At 51.3% G+C, this 15,952-nt stretch overlaps 1 protein-coding gene across 4 annotated transcripts in view; it reads right to left on the bottom strand.

The window, feature by feature from the left end:
* Positions 1-15,952, bottom strand: part of AGPAT4 (1-acylglycerol-3-phosphate O-acyltransferase 4) — a gene marked incomplete at its 5' end in the record, with an annotated part of 83,545 nt that overhangs the window by 15,353 nt on the left and 52,240 nt on the right. For 3 of the 4 annotated variants that reach the window (XR_014248125.1, XM_082404631.1, XM_082404632.1), the window contains 4 exons: positions 337-439; positions 3,398-3,551; positions 4,115-4,276; positions 14,609-14,778. Coding sequence is in view for 3 of the 4 variants with exons in the window: in XM_082404631.1 (XP_082260757.1) it covers positions 337-439; positions 3,398-3,551; positions 4,115-4,276; positions 14,609-14,778 (589 nt within the window). The remainder of the gene's footprint in view (positions 1-336; positions 440-3,397; positions 3,552-4,114; positions 4,277-14,608; positions 14,779-15,952) is intronic. The other variant, XM_082404633.1, reaches the window with a different exon arrangement.

The raw sequence follows: 15,952 nt of genomic DNA, 5'->3' as shown, positions 1-15,952 counted from the left end.
TCAGTAAAATAAAACTCTCACACTCAGTCTCAAAAATGGCTGTAAAATACTGTCTTTCATTTGTCGGACCTGAGCTCTTTGATGAGAATGAGTTGGTGAGAGAGAGCCACGAAGTGTCTGGGAAGACAAGAGGCTTCACCTAATTATTTACATCAGTGCACGAGTCTCTATTAATATACACAAGACTGTGAACACATTCCATTTAGTACAGACTGCAGACAAGACATTATTAATACATTTATACATTCCCCTGGAAGAAGGTCTGCGGGTCATTTGTGATTTATCTATTTTGGGATGGGCGCCCTATTTTCTGGAAAGGAAACGAAGCCAGCTTACCTAACGTATAAATCTGCGTGGTATTTCTTTCCATTTAGGACTCCCAGCAGTGTTGGATTTTCATTATTTCTGAAATTGAGTGTACAGTCATATACAGCTGAAACTATAAAAAAAATAAAACAAATACAAAGCAGTATATAGCGTGTGAACCCAATTTCATTTTGTAGATATACATATTGGAAAAACAATAATTGAGTTGCTAGCTGATTATCTTGGAATGAAGGGACTACTAATTTCTTCTTCATGCTTTTCTATATTCTCCAAATGTTCTACGTTGAGTACATACCACATTCTGTCATCAGAAAAGCACACAGTTTAGTAACAGAAAACAGTTACTACTGAGGTCAGATCAATGTAAAGCAATACTGCAATGGCCCATCTAGATGATGTACTACAACAGATATCAATATTTAAACAAATATCAATAGCAAGGTACATCAATCCAAAGAATACTATCTAAGGAGGTTTCTGAGTTACGGCAGCATAACCATTCTATGTGCATTTTTCCCCTAGAAAAATAAGATAGCTATAAAACTAGAATAAGATACTGGAAACTTCCTAAGGGACTGAAACATGGTTTAGTCAGTTGACACGTAGCTGAGAAACAAACAAGAATGTGTGATTTTTAACCGGTCTACCAGCTGGTGAGTTAACCTGTCAGCATATTGAAAGTTATGTCAACATTCGCTGCTGCAGCCCCAGGGCCTGGCCCAGGCTCCATGAATGCTTCTTGGATGGCAGGATGGCAAGATGGCAGGAGGACAGGATGTGTGAAGGAACAGGGAGGGAAGAGCAGGGTAGAAATACACAGTGGAAACAGATGGCCCTTCCTGCAGAGTCAGTAAGGCAGGACTGGCCAGTGGAAAGAACAGGAGTTTTGCGGTCAGTCTGGGTGCGAACCCCAGGGCCACCTTTTCCCAGAGGCGGGATCTTCTCTTGAACAGCCCACTCAGCCTCCCTGAGCCTCATTCCCCCGGGTTGCTGAGTGTCAGCCCTTCCCAAAGGCCCCAGCGCATCGTTTGTGCTCAGCAGACTTCACTGAGAGCTCTGCATACCTGCAATTACTACCAATCGAGTGAGTGGGGTGATGGGCGGGTAGAAAGTCACTTGTCTGGCTGGGAACGTGAAGAACCAAGGTTCAAAACCACTGTCCATTTGCTTCTACCTGCCGCCTGCCCACCACGTGGGGTCCACAGCGGGTGCTCTGGCAGCTAGAGCACGTCTCAGCCAAAGGGAGAGGGTCCCTCCCGCTGACCTGCAGGAGTGCCGGCAGGTAGCTTCCCACCCCTCCACCCAAGCGACCGAGACCACTCCCCTGGTCCTCCCCAGCGGAGAGAGGTGTCCCCCTCCCTAGGAAGAGTAAGGCTGGTGGAGAATAGTTTAGTACATCGTCCAGCCATTTTAAGCATAGAATTACGTAGAGTGAAAGGCCTCAGGCTGCATGGGGTCCGGCTGTAGAGCCCCAGGGTGTGAGAGCTCATGTCCGTCAATGGGTTTCACATCTCCTTTCTTCAGCCTGCCCTTACACAGGAGCCTGATGCTTCCAGCAGAGGTGGTGTTACTTCGATTAATCAAGGATGGGGCTTCCCCAGAGAACAGCCTGAATTTGCACAGTTCCCTCCTTTTCCAGAGAAGAAGCCCCAAGGTCTTGAAGTGATAGAACTGGGCCTGGCACTAGATCCATCTGCCTGCAAAGCCCAGCAGAAGGACGGGTACGCCCCTGCCAGCCCCGCCAGCCAGGTAGCCTGGGTGTGACCCCAGCCTGCTGTGTAATAGTAGAGTCACTTGGGATAAGTTCCTCACCCTTCAGGCCCAACTTCCTCATCTGTAAATTGGAAGTAAAAACACTGTTTCCTTCACTGCATCTGGCGGGCACGTGCTGCGGCCGCGCTATGTGTGAGGTGCTTGTGCTGCCTGGCGTGTTAGAATTGCCCGGCCATCATCATCACCATCATCATCATCACCATCACCATCGTCACTATTCGCGGGGGTGGGGCAGCGTGCAGAGCTGGGCAGCCTTCGCCCCTTCGGCCTGTAGGCAAAGCTCAGGCAGGGGGAAGACTCTGCGGCAGGGACCCAGAGCCGCCTGGAGCAGTCAGGGACCTGCAGGGTCCCCACGTGTTAAAGTCAGACTCAGTGCTGCCTTCGCTCCATCTACAGGAGCCGGGTGGCCGGTCTGCGCGATCACAAAGCTCCTGGTGGAGCCGCCGCCCCCAGGCGTGCGGACGGCACCGGAAACGCCACACGGTCCACACCCACGTCCACCGACCCCAATCCCCGGTGCAGGCCGGGGAGGAGCTGGGGGCCTCGGCCTCACAGGGCAGAGAGGACCGGGGGCCGGGGGCGCGGAGACCGCGTTGGGCCCCCGCCGGCTCTCCCCGCAGAATGCTCGGCCTCGGTGGGCGCAGAGCCGGCGCCGGGGACGCGGGGAGGTCCCCCAGCTCCGCCCTCTCGCCTCCTGGGAGACAGGGACAGGGCAGTGGGGCTTCCGGCACCCGCAGGGCAGGAAAGGGTAAAGCACGTGTTTCCAAACTAAAGGGACAAGAATTCAACAGGAGACAGAGACTGGAGCAAGCTGGTCTTGTTGCTACTTGCTTCTTGTCCTTACCTAGAGTAATTTAGGGCTCCGGACTCAAGGCCAGCCGGACAGACGGCAAGGTCACAGAGATCATCGTCTGGAGGCAGCTGGTGCCAAAGACGGGCAAGAAATGCCAAATAAAGCAAAACCGCAACAAAAACCTGGGCTGACCGGGCGTGGGCCCCAGGCACGCAGCACCGCCCGCCGCCTGCAGTACCGGCGCCGAGCAGCAGAGGGCAGTGTTGGCCTAGCGTGCGTGTGCGTACACGTGTGGGCGTGGTGCGTGTGCGCCCTTGTGCAGGCAGTGGCCGCTCCTCCACCGCTGGGTGCCGGGACCCAGGCTAAGCAGGGGTGATGTCCCAGCCTCCGTCCCTGGCTCTCCTCCGTCGGGGGTGTGGGGGGGAGGCATGCGAAGGAAGCTACTCCTGTGGGTGCCAGGGTCCCCTTCCCTCACTGCATGGGGCCCCGTAGGGTCGTCCTTACCTACATTTCTCAAACTCCTCACGGTGATGGCGAAGCCCTTGGTGCGAGGCAGCAGGTGGTGCTTGAGGCTGGGCAGCCCCTTGGCCTGGGCCACCTGCATGCTTATCTGGTGCTTCTTCTCCGTGAACCGCGTGCCCTCGCAGTGAATCAGGAACTGGAAGGGACAAGGTGGCCGTCACACACGTCCCCGAGGCCACTTACACGCCGCATGGTCACTCAGACAGCTCCGAGGTCACACACACAGTCCTGAGGTCACTCAGACAGCTCCGAGGTCACACACACAGCCCCGAGGTCACACACACAGCCCCGAGGTCACTCAGACAGCTCCGAGGTCACACACACAGCCCAGGGGTCACACGAGGTCCCGGGGTCCCGCGCACCATCCCCCGTCAAACGCCGCACGCGGTCCCACGGGAGCGTCAGGAAGTGGCCCGAGCAGGGATGGCCTGGCAGCTGTGCCTGCCCTCCCCGCAGGCAGGACCTCCAGCCCCCGGTCTACGGTGTTCAGGGTCTGTGAGCTTCGGAGAGAGGGTCTACATTTGAGGAGGCTCAGGAAGCAGAGGGGTGAGCGAGCGTGTGAGTGTGACCGGGGCACCACGAGTGTGAGTGTGTGACCGGGGCACCCTGAGTGTGTGACCGGGGCACCCCGAGTTCATATGCGCCGGGGCCCCCCGAGTGTGAGTGTGGCGGGGCGCCCCGCGGGCCGGGCGCACGTACGAAGTACTTCTCCGGGTAGTCCCGCAGGTGCAGCAGGCTCTCAGAGACGGTCTTGCGGTCCTGCTCCCACTTGCGCGTGCAGAAGACCATCTCCGTGAAGTACCACATCCAGCCGATTATGGGGACGTAGGCCAGCTCCTTCTTGGCCAGGACCTTGGAGCCCTGAAACAGAGGGGGCCCGGGGCGTCCGTGAAAGGGGGCGTGGGGTCCTCCCCGACGGCCGCCGGAGGTCTCTCTAGGAGGAGTGAACGCGCACTCCAGGCACGGGGACGGTTCCCGAGCATGTGGAGGCAGGGAGCCTCCGACACCGGTCAGTTGGAGGTCAAGGTCGTGCGAACCCTGCCCCACGGGGCAGGCAGCAAGGGGGCCTGGCTCTCCGAGGGAAGCGCAGGCAGCGGGAGCAGTCGGGAACCTCTGAGGGCCATGGGGTGCTGCATCGTCCTCCGCCAGCTCACACAGGTAGGGGCCCACCCCGGAGTGCTCGCAAAGCCCACCACGCAGACCTCATCCGGGCCGCAGCAACCCTGCTGGCTCTGCGGGTGGGCGGACCCTACCCTCCTTACAGACCAGGAAACGTGGCCCGGCGGGTTCTCTGGGTTCAACAGCTAGGAAACGGTGGAGCCGAGGGGTGAACCGGAATCAGCAGAGATGCTGGGGGAGCTCCACCCGTCTGCTGGCTGGCGCAGCCCCAAGGCTGCAGGTGCTGCAGGCCCCTGACGGGCGGGGGACAAGCAGGGGTCCAGTGGGGTGGAGGGAGCAGGGGAGACACAAGAACAGCTTCTGATCTAGTGGATTGGGTTCTATATGTTTCGCCCCTAATTTTGGAATTGGCCAAGATGCTCCTAGAAATAGCCGTCATCCATCAGTGGCACAGATGATGGAGGCGGTGATGTAGACGAGTGGCGGCCTCAGCTGTGCTCCTGGTGACAACTGTCTGGTCACGCCCCTGAACCCACGAGGCCGGGAAGCAAGAGCCATACTTCAGCATTGCCCTGTCTCTTTTCCCTGTCACTCCCACAAAACTACAAAGCTCAGCAGAGGGGCAACAGGCCATATCCCCCAACCCCCCCACACAGGCCAGAGAAAGGTGTAAACAGCCACTTGTCCCCTTGACCTTAAAAAAACCACAAGCATCTTCCCCACTGGGAGAAGGAAAAGCACAGATACCTTTCAGGAGTAGCCTCTCCACGTTTTGGCGGGTTTTGGTTTTGTTTTTCCCACACACAAATTTCCAACATGCAAATTCCCTCAAAAAGAACCAAGCCCGGGGAATTCCCTGCTGGTCCATTAGTTAGGACACCGAGCCTCCACTGCAGGGGACACGGGTTCGATCCCCGGTCAGGGAACCAAGATCCCACATGCCGTGCAGCATGGCCCAAAAAACCCAACAAACAAACAAAAAACCCCAAACAAAAAACAAAACAAAAAAGAAAGAAAAGAACCAAAGCCATAAAATCTGAGGACCTGCCCCAGAGGGCCCAGAGGCAAGTCCCCAAAGATCAGAGTACTCGCCAAGTGAGGGGTGAGGGCCCACGTGTGCCAGGCACAGGTACACTTTCTACGCATCACCACTCCCCCACAGGAGCCATCTAAAGGCCATCCGCTGAGTCCACGGGTGGGTTTCAGGCTGTGGGAGGCCTCCTGGCCCTCTCCTCAGCCGTCCCCTCCTGTCAGCAGGGATGTTTTCATGGTCCCTACTCCCTGCCCTTCAGTCACCTCCCTGATCACAGCCTTGAGGATGAAAACAAAACAAAAAATCTTCACCAAAGAACTAAACTTACTTTCTCGGCAGGTTAGGATTATTTAAAAAATTACCTACTCCTGAACTCTTTCCAAAAATAATTTGTGGCAATTTGAAGGAGCTATGAATGGTGATCAATTGTATAGCCAAGAGAAGGATCATATACTCCAAAGTAGCAGCTGTTGGGTCTGGAAGGTGAACGGTCCAAAGCAGTCAATCACAGCTGTCTGCTGGGGAAAAGTACTCTCAGGGGTATTTCCTATTAATGGATGCATCCCACGAGACCCAAGTGGGTCTTAGTGGTTGGCCCCTGATGACCTGCTGCTAAAAGGAAATGGCGACTCTGACACTGATGTGGGATGTACATGTAAACCAGAAGACGTGACCGCAACAGTCTGTATGTCATTCCTGTCATGCTGTGTTACAGCACTGAAAACCATCTAAATGTCCCACAGTGGAAGAGCTCTATGAATTACCACATTGTAAATTAACTATACGTCAATTTTTAAAAATTAAATTAAAAAAAGAGTTCTATGAATTATGTCATATACGATATCATACAAACGTAGCTGGTAGGCCAAATCTGCTCTGCCACCTGTTTTTATAAATAAAGTTTTACAGGGACACAGCCGCTCTCTTTTACATGCACGTTGCCTGCTGCTAGTAGGCTGCTAGTAGCATGGCGGCGTCCGTGCTCCAACAGTCAAGTTGAAAAGTCGTGACAGAGGCTATATGGTCCATGAAGCCTAAAATATTCACTATTTGGACAATTACACACAAACTTTGTCAACCCCTTGATTTACAGCCACTAAAATTTGTTTTCTATGAATATTTAATGGCTGGGGAAATGCTTTATATTAAGGCTAAATTTGTTTTTTTAATCTGTAGTCAAAGCTGAGTTTATAGTATGACTATGATTATATGGAAAATGGTAAAACAGAGAAAAATTACAGTAGCTATAGCTGGATGGTGAGATTAGAAGTGATTTTTTAATTTTGTTAGATTTTCCTGGTTTTTTTTTTTTACCTGAATGGGGTATCTTAAGTGGAACTTTGAGAACAGGTAAGATTTCAATAACAAACAGGCTAGGGCACCCACACTTTAACTCTGAACTTTTCAGAAAACTATTTTGCTAGCGTCCCTCTAACAATGCCCTTTTTAAGAAGTGGTTGACATCAGCACATTTTCAACCATTTGCTTCTGGAACATGAGGCTCTGAGTCAAAAACAGCCTATTTGTTTTTAATGAGGAAAAGGAACAGAGGAGCCATTTCTGTTTTTATGTTGAATTATTCCATCTTTCAACCTTAAAATTCTGGATGTTATGATTAGGCCTAGGCCTTGATGTTGATTATGTTTACATGGTGAGCCTCAACTTTCCTGTCTGTATTATTATCAGCAAAGTAATACTTAGCTGAAAGTGTTGCTGTAAAGATCTAGGAACACATGGAAACATAAACCAAAGCTCCTAGCTGAGAACAGGACACACAGGTGTTCAATAATGTGTAGCTATTATTATTACCACAAAGTAGCCACAGCAGCTGAATGTCCCTTTTAATTCAACCCATTTCCTAAGCCAGCTTTACAATGTAGTAATAACAATAGTTACACGTAGTAAAGCACTCCCTGATAGGCACTGGGCTAGGAGATTTACAGGAGTTAACTCATTTATGACCAAAAACTAGAAACGTACTATTCAAATATGCATACAGTCCTCCAGGAAACTTAATATGCCAACAATGCCATGACTCCCCCAGGTCAAGCAAAGGTCTCTGTGTGTGGATGGTAGTGCCTTTAAGAGAGAACGTACAAGAAAATATACCAGTTTCATTGATTCTAGATTAATTTTGAAGGTAGATCTGAGAGGATTTACTGATGAGTTAGATTTATCAATAGAGCCATCTAGGCACAAGCATATCTAAAAAACAAAAAATGTTCCCAGGCAGCACAGAGCAATCCACAACTACAGGGGCTGAAATGTACCCCTGGCCACTTTCTAGATGCTGTAGGCAGTCACCGTCATCCTATCACATCCTATGGTGAAAAGTTTATGAAACTTTCTAGCCTGTGTGTGTGTGTGAGACAGAGAGAGGTGAGAACTGTCTTACCACAGCTGCCCAATGAATCTAGTTAAGCAGCCCATAACCATTTTGAGGACCACCCAGTTGCTCAGGGAAGCAGCCACCCCCATGAGTCCGAAATTCAGCACCTCCAGCCAACTGGTCGACCCCTGGGCAGAGACCACAAGGTGCTACAAAAACCTGTTCTAAGGATGCAGTAAGATCTGGTGCATTCCAACCTGAGATTATGTGGCTCTCGCCTCACTTCTCTCAGCTCTACAGCCTCTGTGGTTAAAAAATGAGCAGAGGGGCTTCCCTGGTGGTGCAGAGGTTAAGAATCTGCCTGCCAATGCAAGGGACATGGGTTTGAGCCCTGATCAGGGAAGATCCCACATGCTGCGGAGCAACTAAGCCCGTGCACCACAACTACTGAGCCTGCACTCTAGAGCCCACGAGCCACAACTACTGAGCCCACGTGCCACAACTACTGAAGCCCATGCACCTAGAGCCCACGCTCCCCAACAAGAGGCCACTGCAATGAGAAGCCTGCACACTGCAACGAAGAGTAGCCCCCGCTCGCCGCAACTAGGGAGAAGCCCACACGCAGCAACGAAGACCCAACGCAGCCAAAAATAAATAAATTAATTAATTAATCAATTTAGAAAAAGAAAAAGAAATCTAGCAATTTCAGTGTTATTTCTGCCACTAAATTCTGCAAATAAGTTGTTGGACAGACATGCTCCCCAGCAAAAGAAACGGGTGCAGGAAAAGATGAGAATAGAATATGTCTCTGAGATGTAAGTCCCTGGCCATAGTAAAACACAGAGAAAAGACTGGAGCTCAAAATAATAAACCGGAGGGGTGTGTGTGTGTGTGTGTGTGTGTGTGTGTGAGAGAGGAAAGGTGAGAGACTCAATCTGTGCCAACTAGGGTACCACATGTGACCTAACTCACTTACACTGCATTTCTTTGTCTTGCTTTCTCCCTTCTCTGAGGCTAAGGAGGAAAATGCTGGGGACCTTACACTACCAGAAAAATCTCAAGAGAGTCCCAAAGCAAAATGAACACTGTCCCACAATTAGTCACAGCCACAGGGGAAAGGCATAAAACAAACATGGAGCAAAAGCAGCCTGAGAATTCATCTGCTGGAAATAAATAAATAAACATGTCAAAGTCCAGCAAAATGCTTGCAGCTCTTTGGATCTTGATAACGTCTCCCCCTGACCCCAGCTTACAGGCCTCCAAGCCCCAAACTGCTCTTGGTTTGACCAGAGTGCAGACGTGGAGTGAAAAAGAAGGGCATCTGGGGGCAAACTAGGCAGTTCTTAGGTTCAGAGTAAGTCACAGCTGACTGTGGTCTGCGGGATCAGGGCTCCAGAGGAATTCCCGGCAGGATGCTCTGCCCCGCTCCCTGGGCACGGGTCTCGCGGTGCTGCCTGGCCTCTGATCCGAATGGCCAGCCCGATCCGTCCTGGGTGGGCCTGGGCCGGGGCAGACAGGGAGACAGAGCCTTCCAGGGAGGGGGCAGAAGATCATGGAGTTGCTTCCTTGTGCTCAGTACCTAGAGCCAGTGGGTGTTTGAGGAACAGTCAACGGAAGCTCAGGAACACGGGGGCACGGGGGGCCCTGGGCAGGTGGCAGACGGGTGTGACAGAGGCAGCAGCGGACGGGGCGATGGGTGCAGAGTCGGCTCCCAGAGCAAACGTCACAGGCCTCTGCCAAGTTGCAGGAAGAGGAGGGAGGACACCAGCAGCGTCACTGCCGTACGCCAGCCTGAATTTACCGCCGGTCAGTGTGAGCCGACTTCGGCGTGTTAAAGACAAGCCAGGGCTTCCCTGGTGGCGCAGCGGTTGAGAATCTGCCTGCCAATGCAAGGGACACGGGTTCGAGCCCTGGTCTGGGAAGATCCCACGTGCCGCGGAGCGACTGGGCCCGTGAGCCACAACTGCTGAGCCTGCGCGTCTGGAGCCTGTGCTCCGCAACAAGAGAGGCCGTGATAGTGAGAGGCCCGCGCACCGCGATGAAGAGTGGCCCCCACTTGCCACAACTAGAGAAAGCCCTCGCACAGAAATGAAGAACCCAACACAGCCATAAAATAAAAATAATTAAAAAAAAAAAAAAAAAGACAAGCCAGAGGATCTTGTACAATAAAAAAGAAGACTTGGCGTGTCTAACTCAGGGCTACACTTTTAAAAATAAAGTGCACGCTACCACTTCCAGGAATACACTTGGTTATGAACTCAAGATGCATCTGTACTTCCAGAGACTCCTTTCCGTGGCCAACGCTTCTCCCAGCTCCCGGGGTTGTAAGGGCTTTCACCTCATCTCCATTCTCTCGGGGTTCTTACCTGTGTCGTGCCAGAGCCTGCCTGGCCCAAGTGGTGAACACACAGAGGCAAACGGTGGCCCCCCTGCTTCCTCCCCGAGCTGGTGGTGCCTGGAAGCAATGCCGACAGGGCTGCGGATTAACCGTTAACCGACTGACCAGGTGGGAGTGGGAGGTGGAGAAGTCTTCTACAGACCCACCTGAGGAGGCCGGAATCCAGCTTAACGGGGCTCACAAAACCATGGCTGCAGGTGTAGCCACTGGTAGGGAAAACAACACTTCTCCACAACTAGAAGCTTCTAGTCTCTCTGTAGCCAAAGAGAGAGCCTGACAAGCGCCTATGAAGAAGCCGGGATGAAGGCAAACAAATGCCACGATACCTTGCAGTTCATAAAAGTGATGGGGGATTTCAGCCGCACGGGATCCAGTGCCACAACAGCTGGCCAAATCGCATTTTGAGAACATTCCATCTCTCTTCCATCCTCCACACTTTATTCTACTTTTCATGAGAAAACACTGAATGAAGGGAAACGAATTAGGGTCGAAGGAGCTAATAATTACGGCACGCCTACTTTGTGCTAGGCAATTGATGAGGTATTTTACTTATATTCATGAAACCCTTAAACAGCACGAAATGGGAAAGGTTAACTGAGGTTCAGAAAAGTCAGATAACCTCCCCAAGGTCCCAGAGCTGGTAAATGCAGGAGCCAGGGTACAAGTCACATGTGTGGGTCTTGAAACCACTGGGGAGTTTTGCCTCCACATCTGTCCCTCCCCTGCCACCCTCAGAGGGAAACAGAAATATCTGTTCTGGAGACCTGAGCACACATTCATCTTTCAGGGAATCCACTTCATTGCTTAGTTTTACACGTTTGAAAATAAAACACAGGAAACCTACAATTTGGGAGAATGTGATCATCCATGGGAGGTTTACAGGAAATAACATTCGCCCAGCCTTTGTAAACAAATCTGCCTCAACATCCCTTTCAGAAATCTGTAGTTAGAAAACCGGTCCTTTTATAATCAAACTTTAAGAAATGTTGGTTTTTAGATATGTGTGATCTTGCACAGAAAGAACCACATTTCCTGTTCATAACCAGAAGCATCCTGGCAAAATGAAACCGGGACATTGACAGGTTTGGGTTCAGTTCTTGATTTTCTTGGGTTTTATGACATCTTCTTTCTGATTAATAAGTCCAAAATCACCCCACAGTGACCTTGAGCTGGCAGCCAGCGAACGAGGCCGTGGGAGGGCTGAAATGTACGCTTGGCAAATGGAGAAGAACTGGTCAGCAGAGCCCAGGACCACGGCAGCTGGCCCCATCCTTGCTGGGTGGCCACATCACTCATGATCTCCCTCCAGGCACCCCCATCCCTTGCCTCATAATTCTCCCTTTACCTACTACACCTCTCATCCCCTCCTAAAATCACCCCCATTCTTCAAGGCCTCAGCCCTGTGTCAACACCTTCTGGGAAATTTCTCCATCGCTGGGTGCAGCAGTCAGTGTGCTAATAGCACCGAAACATTATTTTCCAGTTGTTGAAATACCAAAGTCCTTCCCCACAGGTTGGTAAACAGAGCCGCCCCAAACACCAAAACTCACCCCACATATTCTACCTTTACCACGGTGGCCCCAGCTCCTACCCGGGACCTCTGGGCCCTCCCCAGCAAACAAAGGACCCCCAGGAAGCTGCTGTGTGGCTGAGTGGTCTGTGGACACACACAGGGTGCCCCCAGTGGACACGTTCCCCACCTCCCATTATTGTTCAAGCCCTGTGTTGTGTGACTGGCTTATATGCCCCTTCGTTGCCTCTCTCTCTATGTTATAAAGTCACTGAGAGCGACGACTGGACCTTTCAGCCCGTCCTTGTATCTCCACAGCACCCAGCAATGTCTCCTACAGAAAATACACGCAACACGCTTGCTGGATAAATATTATGAAGACGCATCAACTGCCCTCGTCATCATCTGAGGCCTCGTGTCTAGAAGGCGCTAGGGAGCTTTGTGAGTGCCCGCTGCTTAGGAATCAGAATTCTATTCTCCTCCTTCTGCACCTCGATGTACGCAGACATGCGACAGGAATTCAATCTATTTTCAGGCAGAGCTGTGATGGATCCCCTAAATAACGTTAACTAAATGGAAACGTGAGGTCTGAGGCTGAATGTCACGCTGCGGGGTGGCAGGCAGCCTCCGCGCTGGCCCCAGCGATCCTCTCCTCTTGGTACCTCCCTGCTTCCTGCAGTATGGGGTGGGCCCCTCAACTCATCTCCAACAAATGGAGTACAGCAGAAGTTTCAGGTACAGTGAGGCTGTGGCTTCTGCTTCAGGTGTTTTCTCCCACTCACTCTTGCATTGCTCCCCGTGGGGATCAGCTGACACCCGAGCAGAGGCCCAGGTGCGAGAATCAGGCTGGCAACAAACAGGGGTGAGCCTGGAGGCAGATCACTGCGCGGCGAGCCTTCAGATGAGACCACCATCCAGCCTCGGAGGGACCCCTGCCAGGACCCCCGCGGAGCTGAGCTTTGATCTCAGACCACACAAATGGAGCCACTGTGTTTGGGGCTTGTCACCTGCCATAGATAACTAACACATAGGGCTTCTTTAAAGACCCAAAGAGAACATCCCAGTTGGCCTCCGGGGTAACTGCCAAGACACACGTACCCAGCAGATAAAAATGGACAAGAACAGCTGCTGTTACGGAGTGCTTACCAGGCCCTGACACTGCTCAAAGACCCAACAAACGTGATCTTCGGTAACCTTTCGGGGCCACTGTGAAGGAGGACATGCGCATTTTACTGGGGCAGAGAGAAAAGTAAACAGACTCGAAGCTTCGGAAGCCGTGACCCTTTGCATTGCATGCCTTGGCCTGTCCACTGGTCACACTCGCCCCAAGGAGGAATGAGTCAGTGAATCCCTTAAAGACCATAACCAGAGCCTTTGGTGCCTGGCCCATGGAGGCAAGGCCAGCTCCGAGGGAACCAGAGCCTGGGGGACAGGCCACCAGAATGACCACACAGGGTAAAAGCTTATAAAAGACTAAAAGCCCTCCCCCTTTTTTCTTTTTAAAAGAATCCCATCACTTTCTCCACAAATCCAATTTCACATTTAATAACCCTCCTCTCAAGGATTTCTGCAAATTTCACTTGCTTCAATTTCAACTCATTTCCTCTTGGGTTGTTACATGTTAAGATGAAAAATGCCCCCTCAGGAACCTTCTTTATAACTCTTCTTCTCTAAAAAGCAAACTCCTCAGACTCCAGAAGGATCTCAACGTCATGTGTTACTTAAAAAAAAGAGATGGGGGCTTCCCTGGTGGAGCAGTGGTTAAGAATCCGCCTGCCAATGCAGGGAACACGGGTTTGAGCCCTGGTCCGGGAAGATCCCACATTCTACGGAGCAACTAAGCCCGTGTGCCACAACTGTTGAGCCTGTGCTCCAGAGCCCGTGAGCCACAACTGCTGATCCCACGTGCCACAACTACTGAAGCCCGCACGCCTAGAGCCCGTGCTCTGCAACAAGAGAAGCCACTGCAATGAGAAGCCCGCGCACCGCAGCCAAGAGTAGCCCCCGCTCGCCGCAACTAGAGAAAGCCCACGCGCAGTAATGAAGACTCAACACAGCCACAAATAATAAATAAATAAGTAAATAAATAAATAAATAAATAAATAAAAGAAATGAATCAGGTGAGTTTTTTTGAAGGTCAATTAAGACAAAAGTACTGCTAAACAATTCATACAACAAGATGCTGCTTGGTTCCTTTCAAGGGTAGTAGGAATGGATGGGCCGCTTTAGGAAGGGGTCAGGCAGCTCCCCTGGCCTCACGCCCTCCAGGTATGCAAGAAGTCAAACTAGTTGGAGAAAAACAGGATTTTGTATTTATTCTGAATTCTGCAGGTCAAACGCCCTCGCCTAGGCATTCAGCTTTCTCACGTCCATGAGGATGAACATTCAGAGGTGAATTCTGCGGTCAGCCAGGGAGGGAGCAGAGCATAGAGACTAAGAATACAAGCTGGACAAGTTCAAATGCAAATCTGCGTAACAGCTGTGTGACCCCGAGCAGGGTATTTAACCGCAGCTTTTAAAAAAGGGCAGGTGTCAGTTCCTGACTCCCAAATGTTTCTGTAAGGATTAAATACATTAATCGTATGTCAAATGCCCAGTGCATCATAACTGCTGAATAAACATGATCCTTACCCATAAGCAGATATTCATCTTGATTCTGAGCAAGAAGGAAAAGCAGTTGGTTAAGAACATTTCAACAAGTCCTGTTAATGCTTCTGCAAATTCTGAACGACCGAGAGCGAAAAGACAAGTTACAGGGTTGAAGGAGAGAGATGTGTGAGATGGGAAATGCACGTCCGACTTACCCCTAAGACCCCGAAGCGCTCGGCCAGGCTCCAACCGCAGAGAAAGTCGATCTCAAACTTGTGGTTCAGAACAACGATGGCGTTTTCCTTCCCGTACTTGCGGTAGGCCTGGGGGTCCGTGTGGATGACGCACTCCGTGCCCGACCACCATTCCAGCAACATCACCAGCTCTGGAACAAACCACCACAACAGATGGACCTTTATTTCACGCACCCTCTGTGACCAGGGGTCTGGTCTGCTGGGCCAGGGGGCAGCAAGGCTCTGCCGCCCTGGCTGGAACGGTAAGCAACTTTGAGGGGTCAGGTTCTGGATTGTTTCAGCCCAGACCCCAGTTCTTGAAAGGGTTTCGAAGCAGAAGGAAAAAAAGATCGAGAAAACTCCATCAGTCTCCAGGGGAGGAGAGGAAGCTTCGAGAAGGCAAATGACTTGCATTCCTTGATTAAGCACCTTGGGAGAAAATAAATCAGAAAGCCTGAATCCATCAAGAATCCACGCCCTTGTGTTTTCAGAGCCCCGAAAGGCAGCGTGAGGTGATGTACAGAATTCTTAACGTCCCGGGAAATGACTAATTGGGATACTTATAAACGCCATCAAAGAACACTAAATACCCAATTTTTCTCTCCCATTTACGACACTGGAATGCACCAGGAATAATGGAGCACGGCGGTGAAACACCAGCACCTGAAGGGCAAGGATAAATTAGGTCCATTACCTTGCGGGCCTCAGCACAACTATTAAAACACTCTTGTAGGAGCTTGTGAAATAGGAAAGTCCTTTTTTGGGCAACAGTGACCAACTTGCCTTTATTCTTCAGTGATACCTCTAATCTAGGGCACCAATACCCAACCCAGTGGCCTCAGGACAAGCCCTTATGGTAGAAATTGTCCAGGAAAACAGCCGAACCTTGGTGATTAGAACTACAGCTTTGAAATGGAATTTTAGAGCTAAGCCTGCTCAGCAGATGGGTGGGCAGGTGGGTGAGCCCTCTGCAAAGGACGCGCCCCTTTTTGTCACCACTTAGAGGGGTGCACGTTAGGCAGAGGACCCACTCGCCACCCGCCCCTACACACACGCACACAGCCCAGCAGGTGTGGGCTCGACTCCAGCCAAGTCTCCTGTGTGAAAGGCTTGAGCCCTTGGAAACCTCTCTCCTTGAGGCTGGAGACTGGTGCTTAGGTACTGGAGCCGGAACTCTCTAGAAGGCACTACAGTCTAGTTTCTAAGCACGAGCACTGTGGGGCTTTGGACAGATGAACCGCATGGCACCGCAGCCTCCTAATCTTTGGAGGGACGGCCTCACTGGCTTTTGTGAGAAGCAACGGGCATGACACGTAACAGGCACTC

This window comes from Balaenoptera borealis (genome assembly GCF_965194805.1).
Source record: "Balaenoptera borealis genome assembly, chromosome: 9".
NCBI lineage: Eukaryota > Metazoa > Chordata > Mammalia > Artiodactyla > Balaenopteridae > Balaenoptera > Balaenoptera borealis.
The sequence above is the reverse complement of the archived record's forward strand: the minus strand, read 5'-3'. Positions and strand labels throughout refer to the sequence as shown.